This window comes from Ictalurus punctatus, chromosome 14, assembly GCF_001660625.3.
Source record: "Ictalurus punctatus breed USDA103 chromosome 14, Coco_2.0, whole genome shotgun sequence".
In the NCBI taxonomy this organism is placed as follows: Eukaryota; Metazoa; Chordata; class Actinopteri; order Siluriformes; family Ictaluridae; genus Ictalurus; species Ictalurus punctatus.
The window spans coordinates 1,834,247-1,858,202 of NC_030429.2; the positions used below are offsets into that span (position 1 = coordinate 1,834,247).

At 43.9% G+C, this 23,956-nt stretch overlaps 3 protein-coding genes across 5 annotated transcripts; 1 reads left to right on the forward strand and 2 right to left on the reverse strand.

Annotated features, from left to right (window-relative positions):
* Positions 1–1,306: 1,306 nt before the first annotated feature.
* Positions 1,307–3,510, reverse strand: med21 (mediator complex subunit 21). The gene is made up of 4 exons (XM_017485750.3): positions 3,398–3,510; positions 1,964–2,078; positions 1,777–1,877; positions 1,307–1,496 (listed from the first exon to the last, which is right to left on the reverse strand). Exons 1-4 carry the CDS (start codon positions 3,437–3,439, stop codon positions 1,317–1,319), a joined length of 438 nt encoding a protein of 145 aa, XP_017341239.1. The 5' UTR covers positions 3,440–3,510; the 3' UTR covers positions 1,307–1,316.
* Positions 3,511–5,927: 2,417 nt separating this feature from the next.
* On the forward strand, positions 5,928–17,887 carry tm7sf3 (transmembrane 7 superfamily member 3). Of its 2 annotated transcripts, XM_017485644.3 has the most exons (12): positions 5,928–6,155; positions 9,624–9,778; positions 10,869–11,019; positions 11,408–11,528; positions 12,014–12,185; positions 12,299–12,476; positions 13,351–13,437; positions 13,797–13,877; positions 15,249–15,401; positions 15,506–15,603; positions 16,202–16,364; positions 16,447–17,887. In XM_017485644.3, exons 1-12 carry the CDS (start codon positions 6,080–6,082, stop codon positions 16,698–16,700), a joined length of 1,689 nt encoding a protein of 562 aa, XP_017341133.1. In that variant the 5' UTR covers positions 5,928–6,079; the 3' UTR covers positions 16,701–17,887. The 2 variants fall into 2 exon arrangements, with proteins under 2 accessions (XP_017341133.1, XP_017341134.1); XM_017485645.3 differs by lacking the exon at positions 13,797–13,877.
* fgfr1op2 (FGFR1 oncogene partner 2) lies at positions 17,480–23,097 on the reverse strand. Of its 2 annotated transcripts, XM_017485646.3 has the most exons (6): positions 22,964–23,097; positions 22,561–22,697; positions 19,843–19,960; positions 19,589–19,731; positions 19,213–19,326; positions 17,480–18,919 (listed from the first exon to the last, which is right to left on the reverse strand). In XM_017485646.3, the coding sequence occupies exons 2-6, from the start codon at positions 22,693–22,695 to the stop codon at positions 18,773–18,775; spliced, it is 657 nt and encodes a 218-aa protein (XP_017341135.1). In that variant the 5' UTR covers positions 22,696–22,697; positions 22,964–23,097; the 3' UTR covers positions 17,480–18,772. The 2 variants fall into 2 exon arrangements, with proteins under 2 accessions (XP_017341135.1, XP_047015725.1); XM_047159769.2 differs by lacking the exons at positions 22,561–22,697; positions 22,964–23,097 and adding an exon at positions 20,266–22,545.
* Positions 23,098–23,956: the final 859 nt, after the last annotated feature.

The window sequence follows — 23,956 nt, forward strand, 5'->3', positions numbered from 1 at the left end:
GATTACTAAAGTCTCTCACTTATCCCAGTATTTTAGAACATTTATTATACACTCTCCCAGACGTTTTTCCGAGCAAGTTCTCTAGTGTCATGTTTTGCTTTCTAATTCGCATCTTTAGCTCAGTTCGGTCCTCCTCGTATCTTTTGCAGTCGAACAGGATGTGTTTTACCGTCTCTTGTGTCCTGGAAATGACGTCGGTAAGGTCGTAAACTTGTAATTCGCGATTTTCTGAACAGGACAAATTCCAAAGGAAAGTCGGAATTCCCACTCAAACAGTCTCCTGTCTTCAACCCCCGAGTTCAGCAAGTGACGTCAAACCAACATCTGAGCAGAAAACACAGGAGCAGCAGCAGGTCTGACCTTTAAAATGAGTCACAGTGTATATACAAGCATTCACTTTAGATCCAGGCATAAGGTAGTGCGCTCCAAAACGATGCTAAAATTACCATTTAGAAGATTCAGAATCAATATACGGATCAACAATGTTGATGACATCATTCTGCACTGTCCAATCAAACGCTCTCTAGAATCTGAAGCGTCCCGCCCCCGACATTATAAAATATCCACTGTACAAACTGTAGAGTATGGCTTAGCTATCGCCTATTTTACAAGGGATGGGGTCACTCCATATGTCCGCCGCACCTGACTTCCTGCTTCCTGTGGAAATGACGTCAACACGTTGAGCAATGTGTGTTTCAAGGCTTTTCATGTGGACTTGAAATCTATAACAACTCGTACAGTTGGTTGTTTTGAGGAGAAAAATGTAAATATCTCCCACCACAGTTAGCATGTTGCTCTCAAAAGACAAACACCGAGGTGCGCATGTTTCTTCCCCCACGGCGTTCCCGGGCGTACCAGGTTTATCATGACTGGATTACTCCAAGAACATGCTCTGCCATCAGCCAATCACATTTCAGTAGCATTTCATAAACATTTTTAACGCGCAAAAAAAAAAAAAAAAAAAAAAAAAAAAAAAAAAAAAAAAAAAGTGCATTTACATTTTTTATGTTCCTTTTAGAACAGTTGTAGATTATACAAAATAGGAAAAACTCACTCGCACTGTGTTACATAAAAGGAAAAATTCCAGAGTCTTGAACTTTTTTTGTTTGTTTTTTTAATTTGGTGAACATTAACACCTCAGACTATTCAAAGTTCACGCTCAATATTAATCCATGAGATGGTTATCATACAGGGATCAGAAACTCTCGGCATCGGTGACTAACTGTACAGGCTGATCTCAAGGAGCACAAATGAACACGGGATCGAAACGTCCCTACTGTGTACATGATATGTTGTCCATTATATAATGCTGGAGGTCAGGGTTCAGGGGCCGCAGGTTGGCTGGACGTACCACTGCGTGTGCGTAGCTGCGATTGTGCAATATCGGCCAGAGCGCTCTGTATCTTCTCCAGCAGTAAATCTCCTCTGTACACCACCTCTTCCAGCCGAGCCGCTGCTTCATGGTTCTCCTCCTCTAGCTGCCTCAGACTAGCGGCCTGGAGAAAGGATGAAGGAAGGAGAAACACGCACGCGCTCAGCAAACAGACCAACAAGCAATTTGTCTTTTTTTTTTTCTTTTTTTTTTACTGAAAAGCAATTATCTACAGGCTCCTCTTCATAAATTGTTCATTCGTTTGTTAACCAGGAGCACTTTCTTTCTGCTCAAGGAAATGAACAGAGAAGAAGCGCCGATATCATTCATACACGTCAAAAGATCTGTTATAAGTCACGTGACACTTTACCTCGACACCGAGTCAGAGATGACGCTAATAATACCTGTAGAGCAGCAGTGGATTCTTCGCTGGGCAGAGAGTCAATCAAGACATCGACATCTTTAGCCGTTCTTGCAATCAGTGCCGCGAAAAGCTGTGCGTACTCTGTGGGACGAGACACCGAGTGGATTAGCTTCAACACCCCGTGCACGTGATGCGCAGCTGTGGACGTGTGACATGGATGCCTTTACCTTCCGTGGGGTTTGACGGCTGATCCTTGTTGATGACGGTCTGGATGTTGCTGAAGGAAGCGGGCGGGGCGCACTGCTGCAGCACTCCGATGGCGTTACAGAACTGATCGGCCAACTACAACCCAGGCGTTCACAACAGTACAAGCTTAAATCATCCAACAGCTGTTCCATAGCTTTAAGATTCCTTAATATGTAACAAACAACTTTAACAATGAAAAACAAATTACTCAACGTTCTGGGATTGAGATCACACAAAAACAACAATGTATTTTTTGTTTTGTATTATGTTGCTATTGTATGTATAGCTTGATTTGCCAGTTGAATACCAAACAGCCTAAACCCACAGAAACGGCCGGGCGATATGACAGAATCGGATATCATGGCGCTTAAAGACATTTTATTATGATACGCGATATGTATCAGGATATTCAGGTTGGGTAACCTGCAAGAAAAACAGTAGCGTTTTCAGTCTGTACAGGATTCGCAGAATTTATTTGCGTCATCGTTGTGTCGTGAATTTTTTTGTGCTGAAAACTTCTTGAAGCTTCAAGTGATGTTTGTCGGTAAACGAGACCTTTCCGCCGTACTCATGTTCGACGCAGGGCTTTGGCTGAATGCGCGTCGTGATGACGTCGCACGATGTGTTTTGGTCCAAAATCTGCGGTAATTTCGGAAAACAATCCCAAGCTCCGAATTCTGCAGGGGTTTGCTCAATTTATGTTCATTTCTGCAATCACAAAATTGCAAAGATCCTGGAGGGATCGATAAAAAAATACAAAAAGCAGAACAATGTAAAAATTGATACATCACGATACCTACGATATCTTAGAGACGTGACACGATTCATCACTATATCGATATTTCCTCATCATCATCATATTGCCCAGCCCTACCTTCTATATGGGTTCATTCTGTAGGGGTACAATCAGCAGTTACACTCCAAACATATAAAATGCTATGCACAAGTGTAGGTACCAGGTATTGAACAGGACCACCATCAAACCAGTACAGTGTTGATGTTATTGTAGTGGTTCTCAATCCAGCAGTGACACTGACAAGGTTGTGTGTTTTTTAAGCACCACAATATCACTGTTGGCTGAGAACCAGTCTGACAAGTTATAGACGACCTATAATCACTAACGGGACCAACAAAGTATTGTTTTAAGTGTCCAGTAAGACCACACAGTGTCTAAAACCCTCAACATGACTGCAGTAGCTGATGCACAGTACCACAGTACCACAGCAACACACCACCACCACCACCATGTTAGTGTCTCAGTGGGAACATCTCAGACTAGTTTTGCCCGTAAATATCGACTTTGCTCTGCTAAAATTGTGTTTACAATGTAATATAAGTATTAAAATGTCAATTCGGACCATTAAAACCCAGCATGCTTAACTGAATATTCATCTAAAATACAAATATCATCTTACGGAGTTGACTGCATCCTGGAGCTGCGTTAGCCTGTCCGCCATATTGTCTGTTCTTTGTGTCGCTCGCGAACGAGTCGACTCTTTAAACCGGATCTTTTAGGCGAACATTTCCGGAGTCGACTCACACGTGTACCGCCCCCTAATTAACTATTTAAAAAGTACTGGTATAAGTGAGAGAATTTAGTAATCTATAGTACGAATAACTAGTATATAGCCATTTATCTCTTTATTTTCTTTTATTTATGCAGTATTGTTTTGGTGTTATTATTATTAGTGTTTTTTTCTATTTCATTTTATTATTATTATTATTATTATTATTATTATTATTATTATTATTTATTTATTTATTTATTTATTTATTTAAAAAAATATCCTCCCAATCTACTGCCCACACTCCAGTCCAGTAGGTGGCGGTAATGCACCTTTAGTGGTTTGCCAACCGTCATTAAAAACAAAAAGAAGAAGGAGTCGACTCACACTCAAATAACTGTGATAGGAAAGCGTCCATTGAAACTTGGCAACATTGTTTGGTACTTCTTGAGTGACATTTAGAGATTGATGAGGAAGGTTAAAACATATTGCTTGTTATAATATGTAATGTGGTGGAGTAATGTAGTGCATCTGGATGGTAAACAAACAGTCTAACGTGTAATGTTAGGCTAATCAGATGCTGTAAGATTTTACAGAAGGATTTAATTGATCAATGTAATCAAAGTATGTAGACATCTGACCATCAGACCTATTTGAGATCCCAATGGAAATCCCATTTCAAAACCATGGTATATATATATATATATATATATATATATATATATATATATATATATATATATATATATATACATATATATATGCATCAGCCTCCATTCTGGGAAGGCTTTTGGCAGGATATTGGAGTGTATTCGTGGGGATTTGTGTTCATTCAGCCACAAGAGCACTGATGTTGGGTGAGGAGGCCTGGCTCATAATCGACGTTCCAGTTCATCCCAAAGGTGTTCAGTTGAGTTGAGATCAGGTTTCTGTGCAGGACACCTAGGTTCTCCCACACCAAATTCGTCAAACCATCTCATCGTAGAGCTTGCTTTGTACACTCTGTTATGCTGTAACAGGAAAGGTTCTTCCCCAAACTGTTGCCACAAAGCTGGAAGCATAATATTGTGTGAAATGTCTTGGCTCAAAACCTGAAAAACAACCCCAGACTATTATCTCTCCTCCACTATGCATTCCAGTAGGTAGCGTTCTTCTGTAATCCACCAAACACGGATTCGTCCATGAGACTGCCAGATAGTGAAGTGTGATTCATCACTCCAGAGAACACGTTTCTACTGCTCCAGAGTCCAGTGGTGGTGCTTTACACTACTCCAGCTTTTGCTTGGCATTGTGCATAGTGTTCTTAATCTTGTGTACAGCTGCTCAGGGATGGAAACCCATTTCATGAGGCTCCTGACATACAGTTCTTCTGTTGAAGTTGCTTCCAGAGGCAGTTTTGTGCATGCAGAGCGATCCAATTTAGCACTCAGTGGCTCCACTTTGTACGTTTGTGTGGTCTACTGCTTCCCGGCTGAGCTGTTGTTGACACTTCATTTTCACAATAATAGCATTTATGGTTGACCAGGGCAGATCTAGCAGGCCAGAAATGTCATGAATCGACTTGTAGCATCTTGTGACAGTGCCACGTTTAAAGTCACTAAGCTCATCAGTATGACCCATTCTACTGCCTGTATTTGTCTATGGCAGGGGTCTTTAATCTTATTCAGAAAGGTCTGGTGTGGCTGCAGGCTTTCATTCCAACCAAGCAGGAATTTATTAATTCATTGTTTAATCAGTTTATCTTAATCTCCAACCAGCTATTGAATATGCCTTCAATTTGGCTACAATAAAGAAGAGGAAGAAAAAGCCTGCAACCAAACCGGCCTGTTGGGGGAAAAAACCTAATAGAAACCATAACGGAAATTCAAATGTTTTCCATTACAAATACTATTACAAACCATCAGCTAACCATTAAAATCGTTACCAGTACTTAATGGTATCCACTAGATATAACATGCCACCAATAGAAGGCAACAAATTACCAGTAGAGGCCCACAATTTCCATTAAAACCAATATAATTCCCATTAAACAAATTTACAAATTCTATGAGGGTTTCTGTTGTTGTTGTTATTGTTGTTTTTTTCAGCAGGGCGGACCTTTCTGGATAAACACACCCCTGGTCTGTGAAGATAGTGCTTGAAGTTATACACCTGACAGGAATAGTGTGGCTGAAACACCTGGACTCAACCATTAGTAGGGCTGTCCAGATATATATTTTTGTGTAGCTTTTTAAAAAAAAAAAAGATGGACGTGAGCCGTTTGGGAATCGAAAGAGTCGACTCTTAATAGTGAGCTGAGCCGATTGAATTCGCACGACTCGTGCAATGTTTGTGGTTGAACATGACGTCGCCCCTTGTTGAGCGGCGGTTAGCAATTACCCTGGACCTCTCACGTGACTCGCGCGAGCGAATGAAGTAGAGTAAGGGGAAGTGGGGATTTGCGCATGCGCGGTGTACTGTACTGCCTGGTGTAGGCAAGCTGCGGTCGGACGTGTGAGATCTCCGAGGAGCAGCAGCTTCTGATGGCGGCGCTGTTAAAAAATCTGTAGCGAGGCAGTGGATGGTTTGCAGATTCGTACGTGTGAAAGGAAAATGTCGAGTCTCTGGGTGGTGTATGCTGAGTTGGTCCTGCTTTCTTGCCTTGGTCTGGTTCGCGCGCAAAATGAGAGTAAGTTGTGTTTGGAGTTTTATTGACACATTCGACAATGTTATCAAAATATAAAGACCTTATTGTAAAGACATGAAAATACTCTCAAGCACAAATACTACAATGTTCATTTGAGCCGTCAGTAACAGTATAATCCGTCTATAATAATCCGTTTATTCCCATAAAGCATGGACACTGGGAGTTTTTGTTTGTGTGTGTTTGTGTGTGTTTGTGTGTGTTTGTGTGTGTTTGTGCGTGTGTGTGGTTTGTTTGTTTCCACTGAAATTGTACAGCATATCCTCAGTGTGAACAGTTTCTTGCAAAAACCCGTCACTTTTCTGTCTGAAGTTGAAAGTTCAGGTCTGAGGAACACTTGTGCTATCGTATTGTTGTGGTCGGTGAAAGTTCACCCAACGTTCCCAGAGAAACATTACCAGCTTCATCAGCCAAGGTGCCTGAGGATGGACGAGGCAGAACCAGAAAGGAGAACCCCTTCGTTCTCGGCGGTACGAAGACGCTCACTGAAACGGTCGGCGTTTCAGCCTTGGTTGCGACGGCGTACAACCGTTTACATCTCGACATCTGATGCTTTTCTGCTCACCACTTTTGCAAAGAGTGGTTATCGGATTCGCCGTAGCCGTCCTGTCGGTCTCCTTTATCGACAAGGCGTTTCCACCGGAAGCTTTTTTTGCACCATTCTGTGTAAACTCTAGGGACTCTGTTATGCATGGAAATCCCAGGAGGATCAGCAATACCATTTTTATACATCTGTGTTCCCTTGTGTTTTTCTCATGTAAGTGTGTGACTACAGTCAGGGTTTCAGGTAACGTACACCACTGTGGCTACCGAGTGCTAACCACAGTGACCCATACCGCTACCACTGTGGCTGCACACTGCTTGACAAAGTCTAATACGTCTTTGTGTATGTGGCCTCTAATATTTCCATCCCGAACAAATGGACTGTCTTGAAATAGTGAGTACAGCGAGGCGGGACAGCAACTTGCCTTCAGGTTTCTCTGGCTATTATCCTCTAACCTATAAATATATGCCGTACTACTTCATCGGCGGGAGGCTAGGGGTGATGTGCTGCTAATGCAGTCATCGCGAGCACTCCTATAAAGAGTTTCGGGGGCACATGTGGTTAAGTGGTTCGCCCTCGCTATAACCTTCACTGTTGTCAGTTTAGTCTGGATTAAAAATGGCCAGATTTCGGGTAATACACAGCTCCAGGGCTTCGCTTGGTTTTCCCTCCACATAACGGACTTCTCCTTCTTGCACAACATACTGAGTGATGTACCAAGCAGTGCCTACAAGACAAGCCACAGGAAGCTAAATAAGGGGACCAGCTATGTGCTCATTTTCTCTACACTGACCATATTAAGAAAGCAGTGTCTGGTTTGCACGCTGATCTGACGGTGAGACCCCGATTCCGAATCAAATCCGACCCCGAACAGCCCAAAATAGATAGTCGTTTTTGTGAGTTATGGTCAACGATGCTGTTCTTTTGTGCGTTCGGTTTGCGAGCCATCACATATGATGAAGCTACAAACATGCTAGGAGTGGCAGCGGAGCTCCAGGCTTTTCCCAAGTGCACATGTCATGACCGCATTGGATTGAGGAACTTGAGTAAGGAAAAGAACGGATAGATGGAAAGCCTGGGAATTGGTGTTTTGAAAACGTCAGCACTTATCAGATGGTACACCGTGATTAATTGTTAATCCGGGACACCGTAACGCTCTTGTATAGCAGCAGACACGACCCGGCTGGAGGCTATTGTCTTCCAACAGCGCTCTCGTTATAGTCCAGTGACTAGTCACTTTTCCAGTTTATCACGGGAGGACATCAATGGATGTTGTCTAAAGCAGTCCACATGAGATTCCTCCATGCTGACGATGATCTAGTAGCTGAACCTCCATGTTCAACTCCAGTCACCTGAAGACAAGTCTGGATCAGCCTCGGTGAGCTCATGGACACCGTTGAAATGCTGTAAACTTGCCACGGCAGGCACTGTATTCAACAGCGCATTGACTATGACGCAATGCGAAGCTTTTACTGTGCACTTCAAACTGTGCCTAGGCTCCATGTCCATGCCATATTGGCCTGTTCTCCAAATATGTCCTCCGCACCAAAGAGCAGGCCATTGGGGGCACATTAACCCTTGCACACGTTGGCCTCGTGGTGAGCTCTGAAATATCAATCATTACAGTGGCACGAGGTTGCACGGCACTCTCTTTCCACACAAGGTCCTCAGGTGGCCCCATCCACGTTAGCCTCGCTGAGAACAACGACTCTAACGATGCCCCTGCTGTGCCCTCAAGTGGTGTCTCCATCTGGAAGTGGTACTAGATCTTATTACTTATAGAAATTATTACTGGCGGAAGCAGAATTGGCAACGTATCATTTACATAACGATACGAAGAACATCATAAATCAACATGAGCCGAATTTTGTGCTTTTATAGAGTCTCAGCTCGGCTTCCCAGCTGTCGATTATTCACTTTCTAATGCCGGCTCTGGTCGAACCGCTGTAGGTTCTGGGGGGCGGAGTTGTGTGTATGTGCGTGCGGATTAGAGGCGGGCTTGTGAAGGAGGGGAGGAATCATTTGAAATCTTATTCGTCTCCACCTGTTTAACTGTCAGAGACGTAAATTTGGCGAGTTTTCACGAACCTCACACTTAAGCCTCTGAGAATCGTTCCCAATCGGCTAAAATTCCCCGGTAACCTTTTCAGGAGACGCTGCAGCGGAGAGCTTTAATGGCTCCCGCGATTTGTTTTTCTGTAAGAACACCATTTCCTTCTCTAGGAGAAGAAGACCTAGGCTGTGTTTTAGGAGTGCTCGTATATAGTCAGTGGGCAGCTGTGAGTGTGAGAAACGTTCAGACGTAATATAATTGTCCTGCCGATGTAGGTCAGGAGTCATGCGCGTGAACGGATTCCTGTAATCCAGCACATTCTTGGCCCGAGTGGTACTTCCTATTAGCCGGGGTTGTTAGAAGGGTTTGTTTAGCGACTTCACTCTGCGTTTCACTTTTTGGGCGAACGGCGATTGCAAAACACGAGATTTGTTCCGGTTTTAAATAACTACAGTATACGAGGTTGAAGGATCAGGTTTGAGTTAGACTTGTATGACCTCGCAGAGCAATAAAGAAATGAAGTAATTATGTAGAAAACCAAAGGATCTACCAGTTTAGATAACGTCATTTAAATAAAAAAAAGTTTGGCACATCCCATAATAATACTTTATAAGATTTTATATTAAAGAGCAAATATACATGGAGAAAAAGACAGTGGAGAAATCTGTCTGTGTAAAATATCAACAGCTTGATATAATAATACGATTTTCTGATGCATATTTTTTTATTTTTACTCATTAAAATTGACCAGTCAGTGATTTGATGATCAAATACTTAATCTATCAAATTGGAAAAGGTTCAAATTTTCAAGAATATATTTTATTTTTTATAAACTGTGTGTGTGTGTGTCTCCCAGAACCAGTGGTGTTTACTCTGGGAATGTTCCAGAATGTGAGTATACCAGTGAATGGAAGTGTGGAAGTGAACGTGTCCCGAATCCCAGCTGAAGTGGCCTTCGTCACGCTGCAGTTTCACACTCAGCACCGCAATGCCACCATGTCATACACAAGGGTAAGAGTCTCTCTCTCTCACACACACACACACACATGTGCGTGCCCTGTTAAACATTTACTTACATGATACTCACACACACATTAATGTCCAGTAGGAAATGAGTAAACATGTCCGTGTAAATCAGGGGTCTCAAACTCAGATTGCCCTGGGGTCATCTCATAGGTGGGCCGCGAGAGCATTAAAGTACTCCAAGAAAGTGCAATATTCTCAAAATGTACTTTTTTTTTCATTTTATTTTTTATTACCAACATATTTTATTAAACAAATGTAGTAGTAGTAGTAAACATAACACACATCTCCCTCGTACTTCTCGTACTGCTCTCCGTCTTTATTCCAGTAATGACGCTTGATATTATATTCCTTTAGATCTGGCGGGCCAGGTTTTTTATATATATATATATATATATATATATATATAATTATTTTTTTTTACGTCCCATCGCGGGCCGGACTGAGGGGGAAGGCGGGCCGGACTGAGGGGGAAGGCGGGCCTGAAATGGCCCGCGGGCCGGGAGTTTGAGACCCCTGGTGTAAACATTAATGAGTCTGTCGATTGATTTTTCCTGTCGTGGTAGTATATTACTGAATACTAACCTCCTATTCTGTACGTACAATTTAAAACATGTCACCTGAAGGCCATAAATTAATGCTGAATTCGACTAAATAATGAGTAAACACCTCATTTCTGACCTCAGACAGGGGGGGGGACAAAACAAAGAAAACCCCCATCAGCTCGGAGTTCCTCCTCGGGAACTGCGAGTTGTCCCTTCGTCCTGTAGTACGGAGTCTAGACGTAGTGCTTTCAGCATCGCTGTGCGAAATCTGTGTCTTCCTCTCTGTCGCCATCGCCTGCACCTCCGTGCCCCATTTTAAAGCTCAACTAAAACCCCCTCTTGCTTTTGCACCCTCCCAATGACTCGTTTGCGTTCTTGTCTTATTGTCTTACCCCCTGAAATTTCATTATTTAACTGTTCTGTTATAGGGTTTTTTTTTCTTTTTTTTAAATAGGATCTTTGTGTGTGTGTGTGTGTGTGTGTGTGTGTGTGTGTGTGTGTGTGTGTGTGTGTGTGTGTGTGTTCTGGTTCAGGTCCCAGCGTACGGCTCTGCGGTCACCACGGTCGATTCCGGGCTCCTGTTTCCTCTCTCTCCAGCTCAGTCGAGTCTCTCGTGCTTCCTGCTGGCTCCTGACGGTGACTCCGTCGCAGGAATAGCAGTTATACTGCCCTACTCGAGCACTGGTACTCATTCAGCTCATTCTGCTCTCCGTTATCTCGCGTGTAGAGAAGTGTGTTAACCTCGTACAACGTTGTGTAAGCATCGGTTTCACAGCAATGTGGAGGGGGTGTGAATACTTATGCAATCACAACGTATAATGTGTGTGTGTGTGTGTGTATACAGTATCTCACAAAAGTGAGTACACCCCTCACTTTTTTTTTGTAATTAACACTTTTATTGATTCACAAGTTAACACGAAGAGACAAACAACATATATAATGAATCAAACTATTTTAACATAAATCCCCACTATAACCCCTCCCCCAGGGTGTCCATTTTTACTCCTTTTAATTCGCTCTCCCAGACTATTCGACTTCACTTCTTCCTGAGTTGTTGTTGTTGTCTGTGCAGACCCTGTCCCTGGGGCCTGCAATCTGGAGTTCCCACTGGAGATAGACCCAAACATCTACTTGCTCTACAACCTTTACGAGACCATCATTCGCTTTGCCCCTGCCAACATCGGATACGCGAGGTACTCATCCCGGCCCCTCCGTATGTTCGCTCGCAAGCTTTACAGATTTTAAAACCGTTCCAGAAAAAAATACAAGATCCACAAATGTAAAGTGAGATCCCTAGATACATAAAATGAGCAGATTATATTCTCAACCTATCAGCAAATGCCAGGGAGGGACTTCGGCTTAACGTCTTGGACAAGTCTCGGAAACGTTTTTTAATTCCCCCCTTTATTTTTTCTTCGAGTTTGTGAAATCAAAAGCCGATAAAAAGAAAAAACGTTGCACGTGCTGGCGATCGGTTGGTGAAATGTTGGAGTGAAATGTCGTCTCGCGGTTCGAGCAGGTCGAGTGTGTTTGTGAACCAAATACTTATTTGTGAATTACAGAAAATATCTAGGGTTAGTGTAAACAACGGCGTGATCTCTTCACCTGGTCTGATCTCTTCCTGTTCTTCTTTTCTACCGGTTATCAATGTGTTTTTTTTTTTTATTCCTTTGTTCAGAGGAGTCTCTCCCCCGTTGTGCGACGTGGAAACGGACTTAAGCAGCCGCTGGCGTTTAGAGTACGACGTGTACCAGTACTTCCTTCCTGAGAACGACCTGTCGGAGCGGAGCCTGCTCAGCGGCGTGGAGACGGTCGCTGGGGCGCCGAGCATGCTGCAAAATGGTAGAAAGGTAGAACGAGGAAAGAAATACTCGTGTCCAGTACCTCACTGCTCACGCTTTCGTTACTCTTTCACACGTGGTAATGTAACGTAACCTAACAGGATTTTCTTGTGGTGTTCTAGCTGATGACGCTGTCGTCTCGAGATAAAACCTTGGTGTCGTTTAACTCCATCCCGGGACAGGGAGTGATCTACTCCGTCATCGTGAGAGACCCCGTGTACAACAGCTCCGCTTCATACGTGCCGGTGCACACCTACGCCTGCAGCTTCACGTCCGCTGTAGACGGATGCATCACGCTAGGTGATTAGTCAGCCGTTCTGGATTTGTAATATAGGACTACTGTAACATTGGGACACTTTCTTATCCGTCAGTAGCACGTATGTACCGTATGCGTATGCAAGCGACCGACGGACGCGTCTGTCCACCGGGTTTCCGAACTGTAAAACGTTTAGCGACGTTAAACACGCCGACGAGCTTTCGGCCGTCGTCGTGATCGTCGTCATGAACTACGTCTAAAAATCCAACATCCTGGTACTCAGAATAGACGTTTCGCTGGGGGCGGTTGCGGCCTAGCGGTTAAAGCTCCGGGTTACTCATCAGAAGGTCGGGGGTTCAAGCCGTGGCACTGCTACCGTCGGGTCCTTGAGCAAAGCCCTTAACCGTATCACGGCTAACCCCAGGAAGTTGCGAAGAAAGGAATTTCACTGTTCTCTAACGTACATGTGACTCATTATTGCCATTATTATTGAAGCCACATGAAAGGGTTTTTTTTTGTTTGTTTGTTTGTTTTTTACAATCCATACACTAACTGTGATAATAGAAAAGCCAGTTAGCGTACTCGATAACGGTTTAGAATGGTACAATAATCCGCTAGTTTTAGGAATTCCTACGGTAGCTCCGCGTGTCAGGACGGCGTAAAGGATAAATGTGGCTCGTTCGTGTTGGCGCATGCAATCCATTTTCAGTCTTTCTAATAGTAACTTGTGTAAAAAAAATAAATAAATAAAAGAGCATGAACAGAAGTGGAGATTGTGCGCTGCCCTCGTGACCCGAAATCGAGCGACCCAGTGTTTGGGACCTCCGGACTGTCTAAAAATGTTCTCAGACCCAGATTTATCATAAGCCAGCTTTATTTATTAACTTTTTCTAACACTTTTTTTTTATCCCCCTCCAGGGAGAACTTCCAGCAAAGTTTTTTTCACCATCACCGGCCTTGCAGGACTTCTCGTATGTTTCTTAGGGCATCGTTTTTTCAAATGTGGTGAGTGCAGGTCTTAAATCCACTACTTTTTTTCCTTTTTGAGAAACATGTGATTTTTAACTTTTATCCCCAGCTTAAGATCTGACAGAAATAAACAGTCTACGGTTTCGTTTAAAGTCTTTCCCCGCGTATGTGTGTGGTGTTTATGGGAACAGCCTGCTGTCATGTATCGTGTTGGTCATGTTTGTGCGGATGATCAGCGCTTTGATTGATTGATTAAGACGTGTGGCGGCTGTGGTCATGTGAGACTTCCCTCACGCACGTGTTCAGTAATACACTTGAGCTGCTAGAAGCTAACACGCTGTTCTCCTTTTCTACTTGAATTAATGCTGCAATTTCCTCCTCCGTCTTTCCCTCAGAGCTCTTCTGCTTGGGCTTTGGCTTTGGAGCGTTCTTCTTCTTCGTGCTGATCACGAGAACCACCGCGCTGGATTATGACAGTAAGTTCATACCGAACTCCAGCTCTGACTCGATTTGGTCCAGCCGGCGAGGCCGACGGTCCGGCGTACACGTTGGAGCAGAAATGGGGGGGGGGTAAACCGACGGTCAGATTTTGTCAAACTAACCTGCCGTGCGTCTCGTCAAAGTCCACGTCGCTTTTCCTGTTTCGTGAGTCTCCGTTGTCCTTAAGTCACGTTTCCTGTTGGTATGGTATTTAAAACCAGTTAGAAAACGACTCAAAATGGTTGTATAAAAGAAACTGCTAATCATGTGTGATGTGACTGTGAGAGAGATGTGCCGTGGGCAATGATTTCCATCACGTGTGAGTGAGTGAGCGAGCGAGTGCGAGCGAGAGAGAGAGAGCGCGAGCGAAAGCAGCCAAGTAGTAATGAGGTAATGAAGACTGAAAGGTTTCAGGTTCTGTATTTGTAGTTTGTAGCGTGTCCTGTTGTTTGTGGTGGTGCTGTTGTCTTCTCCCATGTGCCAGTCGAGTCACGAGTCCGGTGAGTCATTCTCGGTTCACAGGGATGAGTGCAGATTAGTGGAGGTTGCTGATGGGTTGGGTTCCTGCTTCCTGCTGATTTATACACCGTTTCCTCTGAAAGTATTGGAACAGCAAGGTGCTCCAAGGTCTTCTGTTTTTTGTTATATGCTGAAGACATTTGAGTTTGAGATGAAAAGAATTTCAGCTTTCGTTTCCTGATCTTTACATCGAGACATGTTCAACTCGGAACATGGTGCCTTTTGATGGCAGACCACCCAATTTTTTTTAGAGAGGAACAGAGAGGTCCAATGAAATGAAAGTTTATGGCGTTCGCCATACCTTTTGAATGGTAAATGGTTCTCCTTCACCCATTCTCTCACACACGCACGCATGCACACCACTGGCAGCAGAGCTAGCCTGTCATCCAGAGCAGCTTGGACACTCCGGCATGTGGAGTCATGCGGGCTGGGAATCGAACCGCCAACCCTACGATTAGTGGACGGTCCGCCCTACCACCTGAGCCACAGCCTGATGGCGTTTACCATATAAGGAGATTATTTCTAACGGATTCACCCAGAACGCAAAATCCGTAAACGTTACGTGTTCTAGAAATTCGAATCATTGCGTACACCTACGAAGTGAGGAGCTTCACTACGAAAGGAGCCTGCGTGATTGATATTTTGAATCAGTTCTTTAGAATACTCGAATGAATATGCCTCAGATTCTTCCTGGTGTGTAGATGAGTTTCTACGCTTGACCGGAGTGGAATAATTGAACTACTTATTAAAAGAAAGCAGATTTTTAAAAAATATATATATATTTCAACTTTCATCAAACATCTTGCTTGTTGTATAGGAGTTAATCTCGTTTCTGTCCGTCCTCGCAGTCCGATTGGCTCTGACGACTCTGATAGGTGTTGTTGGGGGTGTGGTCCTGGTGATGACTTGGTGGCGGTTCGGCTCCGTCATGGCCTGCGTTGTCGTCGCAGGCCTCATCCTCGGCTTTCTCATCTCATCCATCGTCTTTTTCACACCATTTGGTAAGAAGAGACGAGCCACAAAACACACGGTTAATTGTTGACCTTTTGTGTAACGGTTTTCTGCTCTGGATGACGTGTGTATTCTATGTTAACCCCCCCCCCAGGTGACCTCTCTGTGTTTCATGAGGATGTGGCATTCTGGGTGACTTTCAGCGGCATCGTGCTGGTTGTGCCTCTGTTCTTCACCAGATGGCCAAGAGTGGTATTGATCATCATCCCTCATACAGTCAGGTCCAGAAGTATTTGGACAGCAGCACGATTTAAAAATAAATAAATGATTTTTTTTTTTTTTTGCCTCACACCACAGTGGATTTGAAATGAAGCAGTCAAGATGCGCTGGACCGTGGGACAGGTTGGGGGTTAGTTAAATGTTCACGGACGAGGGGAGTCTTTCATAGTCATACAGGGGCGAAATGACAAATTGTGCCGCTGTCCAAATAATTATGGACCTTTTTACGAATTACGATTGCTGTATGTGACCTATTCATTTCAAGCTCGTTCTATTGGCATATAACGTTGCTAATTTTAAGCATTTATTAATAGAATTATCCGCCAATAGAACATCTTAAATGAGTAAAATCGTCTAAGAATAGGATTAATGATCTTGTACTTGGTTTACTGTCATTTTATAATAGGAAAAGTTTTACTAATTTGACTACATTAAGATATTTTCACTTGATGTCTTTGTTTATTTATTGTAACTAAAGGAGTTTTTAATCTACATTTCTAACAGTTATGGTGTTGTGTAATTCGGTACTGTTGATCCGAAGTGTGTGTGTGTGTGTGTGTGTGTGTGTTAGGGTAATATATTAACATGCGGGGTGGTAGGAGGGTACATGGTCGTGCTGGCTGTGAACGCCTACGTCTACACCAGCCTCTCCTACATCACGCTGGACGTCCTCAAACGCTTCCTCAACGAGAACTTCAGCAGGGCTTTCATCTCCGTTCCGCTGCAGACCACGGGTGAGACGATTTAACGCGCCACACACTCACTCTCGCGTGGTGACGGCGAGGTTTTTCTCTCATGCACTCCTTCTGCGTTCAGATTTCATCCTAATCGGCGTGTGGGTGCTTCTCGGGGTGTCGGGCATCACCGTGCAGCTGTACCGAGAGCGCTCGCGGCCGTACTTTCCGCCGAGCCCGTACATCCTGTGGTGCCAGGAGCGCGAGCGGCGCAAGACCAACGTGTTGGACCCGAGCCACCACACGCCATCTCTGGCCGCCCGGCTGCTCGCCCGCGCCCGCCAGCTCACACGCCACCAAGAGCCTGCTGGAGAGCGCACGCCCCTGCTCCTCTGACCTCTGTCCAATGTGACCATCAGGCTTGCTGACCTACAGAAGGATACAGGCTCTGGGCCCACCGTATTTTTTTTTTTTTTTTTTTTTTTTTTTTTTTCTTCCCCCTTCACACACTCTTGCAGACGTTTCAGCTCTAGATCATCTCGAGCTGGCGACTGCTCTTGAACGTAGATGATATCGATCCACATGATGCGCTATTAAATAATCAAATAGCGTTGAGATTATAACCCGTTAAATACGGGGCTCATCTGACCCCCGACCTGATGCACGACCCCGGAGCCGACCTTCCGCCATTTTAAAAGTCGTTGAAATGTTGAACTAGAGTTGAAAACTTTATTTATATATATATATATATATATCTGTTCATTTCCCTTTCTAAATGATTCCCAAAAGACTGTAGCGTGAAGACGAGCGCTAGTCTTTTTTTTTTTTTTTTTTTTTTTTTTTTTTAAATAATAAAACTCAAAGTGCAACATATTACTATATTTTAAAACGTTTGAAAAAAATTAATAAATTAATCCTTTTTAAAAATTAATTAAAAGAACACCACTACCCCGAAAGTGTCGTTTTTGTTGCTGACGGACTTGATTTGGCTGGTTTTGAATTTTAGATTTTGTTTTCTGAACAGAAAGATGTAGCATTTTACATGGACGATACCACGGTGTGTTCGGGACTCGGTTCTTCACGCGTCTCCACAGAAACGTGGAAATGCTGATTAGTAGGAGGTGGTTGTTTTTTTTTTGTTTTTTTTTTTTTATGCGTTTGGACTTCATAGCCACCCACTGAGTAACAAGCACTTATTTAAAGAGAACATTGCATTGGTTAATGCCTCTACAGATTTTCTGTTCCCTTTACGCTCCTCCTGCGGGTGGATTATAAACAAATCCCCCAGACTCGAGTCCTGATAGAGGATTGGGGCCAGATCTCCAGATCGGATACTGGGTTTGGGTGCCAGTTTCTTGTCTCTGGGCTCGTGTAGTGGCGAGGCGAGGCGAGGCGGCCTGCCGTCTGCACGGTGTTCTTGTCTGCAGAGTTTTGATGTAGTTTCTTATACAAATGGCAATAATATCTAAACTATTTTAAAACTGCTTGAATGTTACAGTTGTTATTTATGTTTTTTGCAGAATGTTTGATTGTTAAATTTATTTTGTGATATCTAAAGATAATAAAGTTGTTTTGTGTAATAATATTGCTTCATTTGTATTATTATAAGTGATGTCATAGCTCCAGTTAAGCCTCATCATACCTTTTTTCATTTGCTTCTTACTGATGCGCACTCGTCTAGGAACTGCACTTTTTCTTTCTTTCATTTTAGTAAGGCACTAGCAACAACCTCAACACTCTAGCACCCATTTGGGGGGGGGGGGTTTCCAGCTATTTGTAAGCACCTACTCAAATACTGTCGTTTTAGATCACGTACTCCACGTGTTTGTGTGATATGCATCATCTTCCCCACACTGTCTCACCTGGAAACCCCGCAGCACAACATGACCACTGTGTCGTTCAGTCTAATCCTCCCTCGCGTGCAGGTTCCTGAGTAAATCTCACTGCTCGGGCCAACACCAAGTCCGTTACGCAAGAAGAGATCAGAAAGGTCGACTGTATGAATGCCTTTTTTTATTATTATTTTTTTTATTCGTTTCGTCTTAATCCGTCACACAACGTTTCAAAGCACCGTGTGTCAAGGCAGCACTAAAAACAAGCAGAACAGACCTCAAAATAAAGTTTACATCCTCGTACGTGACTGTGATATATATTTTTATATATATATTTACAGCACCTGGACAAAATGACGGTCCTTTTAACAGTCCATTATGTACACTGCTGGGGAAATGATTATGTACATTCACTTTATAACTCTCCTATGTCAACCACACTCTCTCTCACACACACACACACACACACACACACACTTGCCTGGTTATTAAATGAGCTGCACAGAACTACTGAGATATGAACAGGTTGTGTTATGCAGAGGAGATTCAGACAGTGTTCTGCTCTTCAGTGTGTGTGTGTGTGTGTTTTGAAATCTGTGTTCGGTAAAGTCCGTTGCTCGTGGAAGCAGAAGCGCTCTAGCTCTTCCTCAAGCTCAGGTCACTGCTGGTCACGAGGGGAGACAGAGAAGTGCTGTCAGACGCGTCGTCTCGCTCGTCTCTCCTCAGCACCAGGAATGCCTCTCGACTAATCCCCAACAACTCCCTCAGGCCTCTGTTCTCCAACTGCAGACACAGATGCAAATAAAAATGATCATATTTGGTTTTTTTTTTTTTTTTGAGCACATCTCCGTGATGTGTAACGAATATAACACTGGGGGCGTGCATCTATAGAAAATACATCCATGACGGGGTGGTGTGAAGCGGGAGTTATTACCACGTGAGCCTCTACCATCTGGCGTTATACCTAATTCGCATAAAGTTGAGAAACTCGCTAGTATGAACGCAGGCTTCGACTGTGTGTGTGTGAGAGAGAGAGAGAGAGAATGATGCGTAATGCAGGTGTATAAAAGTGCAACCTCCAGCTGTTTGATCCGCTCCTCGTCTTCACACGCACGACCTTCGTCTACTTCGATGGCCTTCTTCATCACTGTGGCCATCTCGTTTATTTTGTCTATGTGCGCCTGCATCTCCTGTGCACACACACACCACATAATGTACACACTGCGTATCCGCTACGTGCATATACACCATACTACCAAAAGTATGTGCACCCCTGACCATCTCACTCCCCGTTTTGCTGTTATAATAAGCTCCACTCTCTTCTGGGAAGGCTTTCCGCTACATTCGGGAGTGTGGTTGTGCCGATCCCTCCGTTTGAGTTCATCCCAAAGACATTTGCCGGTAACAGGGTGCACATACTTTTGCCTGTGTGGAACAGAGAGCAGTACTCACGTTAGTGTGCTGCTCTTTGAGCTGCGTGACGATCCCCGGGTCGTCCCTCTTGCTGGCCATGAGGAGGCGGAACACCTGCTCTCTGTACTTACTCATGATTAGCTCCAGCGCTGACTGGTGCTCTTCTAAAGATGTACGCAACTCTGGAAAAACACGTCCCGGAAAAGACGTTTAGGGAGGACACTGTAGATCTAAATAACAGAATTTATTACACTTCAGCTCCATAGACAGAACACACACACACACACACACACCTTTGTTCTCCTGCTGCAGTTCCCGTATTTGCCGGTTCTCCTGCTGAATTCCCATTACCAGAGTAGATCGTGGGCGATGCCTCGCCACCTGGTTGAGTGCCTCGATCTCCTCCTGATACTAAAGGACGTACAGCGAGGTTAACAAATCAAGCAAATATAAATATAAGAGAGCAATCTCAAGTAATCATAACAAGGAAAGAGACCGGTGCAGAGAGAGCTGAGATACACAAGATGAGACAGAGGAAGGACTTGGTTAGTAAGAGTGAAACTGAGAGTGAAAGTACAGTGAGGAAATAAAAATCAGAGGCTGGAGAGAGAGAGAGAGAGAGAGAGAGAGAGAGAGAGAGAGACTGTTTATAGCTGCTCTGACAGAAGTGAGAACAGGATGTGACTTGCCCTAGAGTTGACAGTGGATATCTTTACCTGCCTACTGTAATGTAAGGACATCACCCTGATGCTGGTACTGAAGATCCGTTCAGCACACTCAGTACAGTCCGACTCTACAGTATACAGATGTGGATGAGGAACGAGTCACAATCACACTGTCCAGCGTCACCCTTTTGAGTCTGGTTCCTCTCGAGGTTTCTTCCTCGTGTCGTGTCAGGGAGTTCACCTCAGGCTTCTTCACGAAGGATCTAAATCTACGCTATAACGTCTACGTGACCATCACGCCTGTACGTGTGGACCATCCCGCTCCAGACTGACTCCCTCTGTGCTGTTATAACAACCCCCACGCTTCTGGGAAGGCTTTCCATTAGATTTAGTTCTTCCACTCCACTACTGGAGCGTAGACTATTGTAAGGTTTAAACGTAGAAGTCAATAACTTACGTACGTGGAATATATGTTGTGTAACATGTTGTGGTGTTATAGGAAAGTAATCAACAACAGAGTGGTGAGATTCGGCCTGACGTGAAAGCAGAGGAGTCCAGTTCAAAGCCAAAGTGACGAGCCCTTTGAATTGTCTGCTGTCGTCGTGATGGTCGTCATGAACCGTGCTTCGAATCCAAATCGCCGAACTTACATTTCGAAATGTTTACTTGTTTAGAAATTCCAGAAGGCTGGTACACAAAAGCGACCATTTGGTCGGTTTCAACGTGACATTAGAGGATTTTTAAATACAAACACTTACTGGAATAGGAAAACTGGTTCATGTTAGTTCTCAATAATTCGGTCTAGAGTTTGAGACACAACATTAATTTGTTTTCCTGAACTACGCCAGTGCAGCGTGTCAGGATTGTGGAAAAAAAAAAACCCTAAAATAGTATGTACTCATTTACACGTGGCTTGTCTGAATGTGACTCCCAGTAACACTTCAAAATATTAACTGAAATAGTGCAGTTAGTAATAATTTGTAAAATTATTTTATGAGACAAATGAGGAGATTGAGATTCTCTCATGAACCCATTTGTAAATAAAGATGAACATGAGACGACAGATCTGAATTTCCTCATATTTACATCTTGACGCGTTAAACGACTAAACGTGTTAAAGGGACCAAAAATATTGTACGTGACCGATGGGTGTTTCTTGTTACCCAGGTGTGCCCTGATATATCAATTTTAAAAAAATAATTAATAGCTCGGAATGTCTACTCTTGGTTTGAGTCACGGGTTTCACCTGTAAAGACTGTATTCGTTGTTAAAAAGGGTAAACCAACATGACGATCAGAATCTGAGAGATGTCTATGGGAGAAAAGCAGGCTGAAAAAGAAAGAAACCGCTGGTGTACTAACAACCAGACAGAACAGGATAGCCAAGGAAAACGACAGCAGATGATGACAAACATTGTGAGAGCTGTTAAGAAAAACCCAAAAACAACCTTCACAGGGCAGGGGTGAAGGTGTCACAATCCACCATTCGAGGAAGACTTTGAGAACAGAAATGTAGAGGCCACACCACAAGATGCAAACCTCTCATCAGCAGTAAGAAGCAAAAAACCACATTGGAAATACAGAGATGCGCAACAAAAGTTCTGGAACCAAGATGAACCTCTACCAAAGTGACGGAACGGCCAAAGTGTGGAGAAGGAAACGATCTGCTCATGATGCAGAACGTACAAGCTGATCTGTGAAACATGGTGGAGGTAGTGTCACGGCTGCTTCTGGAACATTCTCACTAGTCTTTATTGGTGATGAACTCATGATGGAGCAGCAGAATGAATTCAGAAGCTTACAGGAACATTTGGTCGACAGTTTACAGAGAAACGCATCCGAATTAATCAGGAGGAACTTCATCATGCAGCAAGACAACGATCCAAAACACACTTCCACCTCAACACAGGACTTCATCAGGGGGGAAAGTGGAAGGTTCTAGACTGGACCAGTCAATCACCAGAGCTTCACAAACCCAACTGAGCAGCATCTCACCTCCTGAAGAGGAGACTGAAGGGAGAAACCCCCCGAAACAAACAACAGCTGAAAGAAGGTGTGGGAAAATCCTGGAAAAGCATCACAAAAGAAGAAACCAACAGTTTGGTGACGTCAGTGAGTCACCGGATTGACGCGGATATACAGTCGAGCGTGGTGGAGGAGGTAGTGTCATGGTTTGGGCTTGCATGGCTGCTTCTGGAACAATCTCACTGTTAGCTGTACAACACATGATAGTAAAACAGCCCCTGTGTTCAGCACACATTACTGACTGGTGACAGGGATTACAGGATGTGTTATTTTGATGGTGATGTTAGTGAGTGAGTGAGTGAGTGAGTGAGTGTGTGTGTACCTGTTTCATGGCCTCCACACGCTTGTTCAGTACTGTGGTTTGCTCGATCAGGATCTCGGCGGCGTTGTCGTGATCTCGGAGCCGCTCCACCAGAGACCTGGCGTCTGTCAGCACCTTCTCCAGCGAGCAGCTCATCTCTGACCAGGCACACAGCCACAACATCTCATCACACTTTAATACCCTTATTATTATTATTATTATTATTATTATTATTATTATTATTTTGAGAAACTGTTAAACTAAACAGACTCTTGTTGACTGCGTGCTGCTGAAACTTGTTTATTTTTGAAATATGCACTAGCTAGTTATCGCTAGCTGCTAAGCTACCCGCTAAAATAAGCACGAGGCTAGCCAAACACCGCTGTATCATTTACTGATGTATATTACAACATATTATAATTACCGGCGTGTTTAAAATGTCGACTTTAAACGCACAAAAATCAGCCAAAAACGCTAGCTTGGTCAAATAAGTTTACACTTCCTGTTCCGGCATCGGTGACGTGATACGCTAGGCATTGTGGGTAACGTAGGAACTATGTGCGTTTTCGTTCCACATGAGGGTGGAAGTGTGCAAAATAAGACTCGAACACGGTCGTCTTTTGTTAGCAGAAAAATCTCAACTGCGATGATATTTGATGTATATTTTCCTCCTCAGAACAAATCAGTGTTAGAGATTTAACACGTGAATGTTAATTGCTCTTAACGCTGTGAGCGGCCATGTTGATTTGACGTCACTTGTTGAGGCTGAGGAGACTTGAGTTCTAGTGTTCCCAAGTGCATAACCCCGATTGTTCAATAAAACGGTCATTAAAGCTATTGCGATAGGTATGGTATCCCTAGTCAAGGGTTATATCAGATACACCAATTCCATACCAAACAGGGCTTGTGGTGGGCATGTTCCAGTTACGACTTTTATAGTCGAATGCAGAATAAATTCCAAGAGACTCCATTAAAGAGCCATATCTCCCTGCAGTTCTTACCTAGTTTCCCACTGATGCTAAGCAGGGTTGAGCCTGGCCAGTACCTGGATGGGAAAACTAAGGTTGGTGCTGGAAGTGGTATTAGTGAGGCCAGTAGGGGGTGCTCACCTTGCGGTCTATGTGGGGCCTAAAGCTCCAGAATAGTGAGAGGGACACTATACTGTCTTTTGCATGAGATGTTACACTGAGGTCCTGACTCTCAGGGCACGTATTGTAAAAGAATAGGGGTATAACCCCGGTGTCCTGGTGAAATTCCCATATTGGTCTTTCTCTATCATGGCCCCCTAATAATCCCCATCCCCCATCACTCTCTCCTCTCCACTAATAGCTGGTGTCCTGGTGCACTATGGCTGCCATCACATCATCCCGGTGGATACTACAAGCTAGTGATGGTTCAGAAGACCAGTGCCCCCCCC

What these genes read in the sequence shown, in the direction of transcription:
- med21 (XM_017485750.3), bottom strand. Translation starts at nt 3,439, where the DNA reads ATGGCGGACAGGCTAACGCAGCTCCAGGATGCAGTCAACTCC. An exon ending in GCCGTCAAACCCCACGGAAG is followed by an intron (nt 1,878 to 1,963) that starts GTAAAGGCATCC and finishes CTCGTCCCACAG; the next exon opens with AGTACGCACAGCTTTTCGCG. An exon ending in AATCCACTGCTGCTCTACAG is followed by an intron (nt 1,497 to 1,776) that starts GTATTATTAGCG and finishes TCCTTTCTCCAG; the next exon opens with GCCGCTAGTCTGAGGCAGCT.
- tm7sf3 (XM_017485644.3), top strand. Translation starts at nt 6,080, where the DNA reads ATGTCGAGTCTCTGGGTGGTGTATGCTGAGTTGGTCCTGCTTTCTTGC. An exon ending in ACTGCCCTACTCGAGCACTG is followed by an intron (nt 11,020 to 11,407) that starts GTACTCATTCAG and finishes TTGTCTGTGCAG; the next exon opens with ACCCTGTCCCTGGGGCCTGC. An exon ending in AGACGGATGCATCACGCTAG is followed by an intron (nt 12,477 to 13,350) that starts GTGATTAGTCAG and finishes ATCCCCCTCCAG; the next exon opens with GGAGAACTTCCAGCAAAGTT.
- fgfr1op2 (XM_017485646.3), bottom strand. Translation starts at nt 22,695, where the DNA reads ATGAGCTGCTCGCTGGAGAAGGTGCTGACAGACGCCAGGTCTCTGGTG. An exon ending in ACTGCAGCAGGAGAACAAAG is followed by an intron (nt 19,732 to 19,842) that starts GTGTGTGTGTGT and finishes GTGTTTTTCCAG; the next exon opens with AGTTGCGTACATCTTTAGAA. An exon ending in TCAAAGAGCAGCACACTAAC is followed by an intron (nt 19,327 to 19,588) that starts GTGAGTACTGCT and finishes GTGTGTGCACAG; the next exon opens with GAGATGCAGGCGCACATAGA.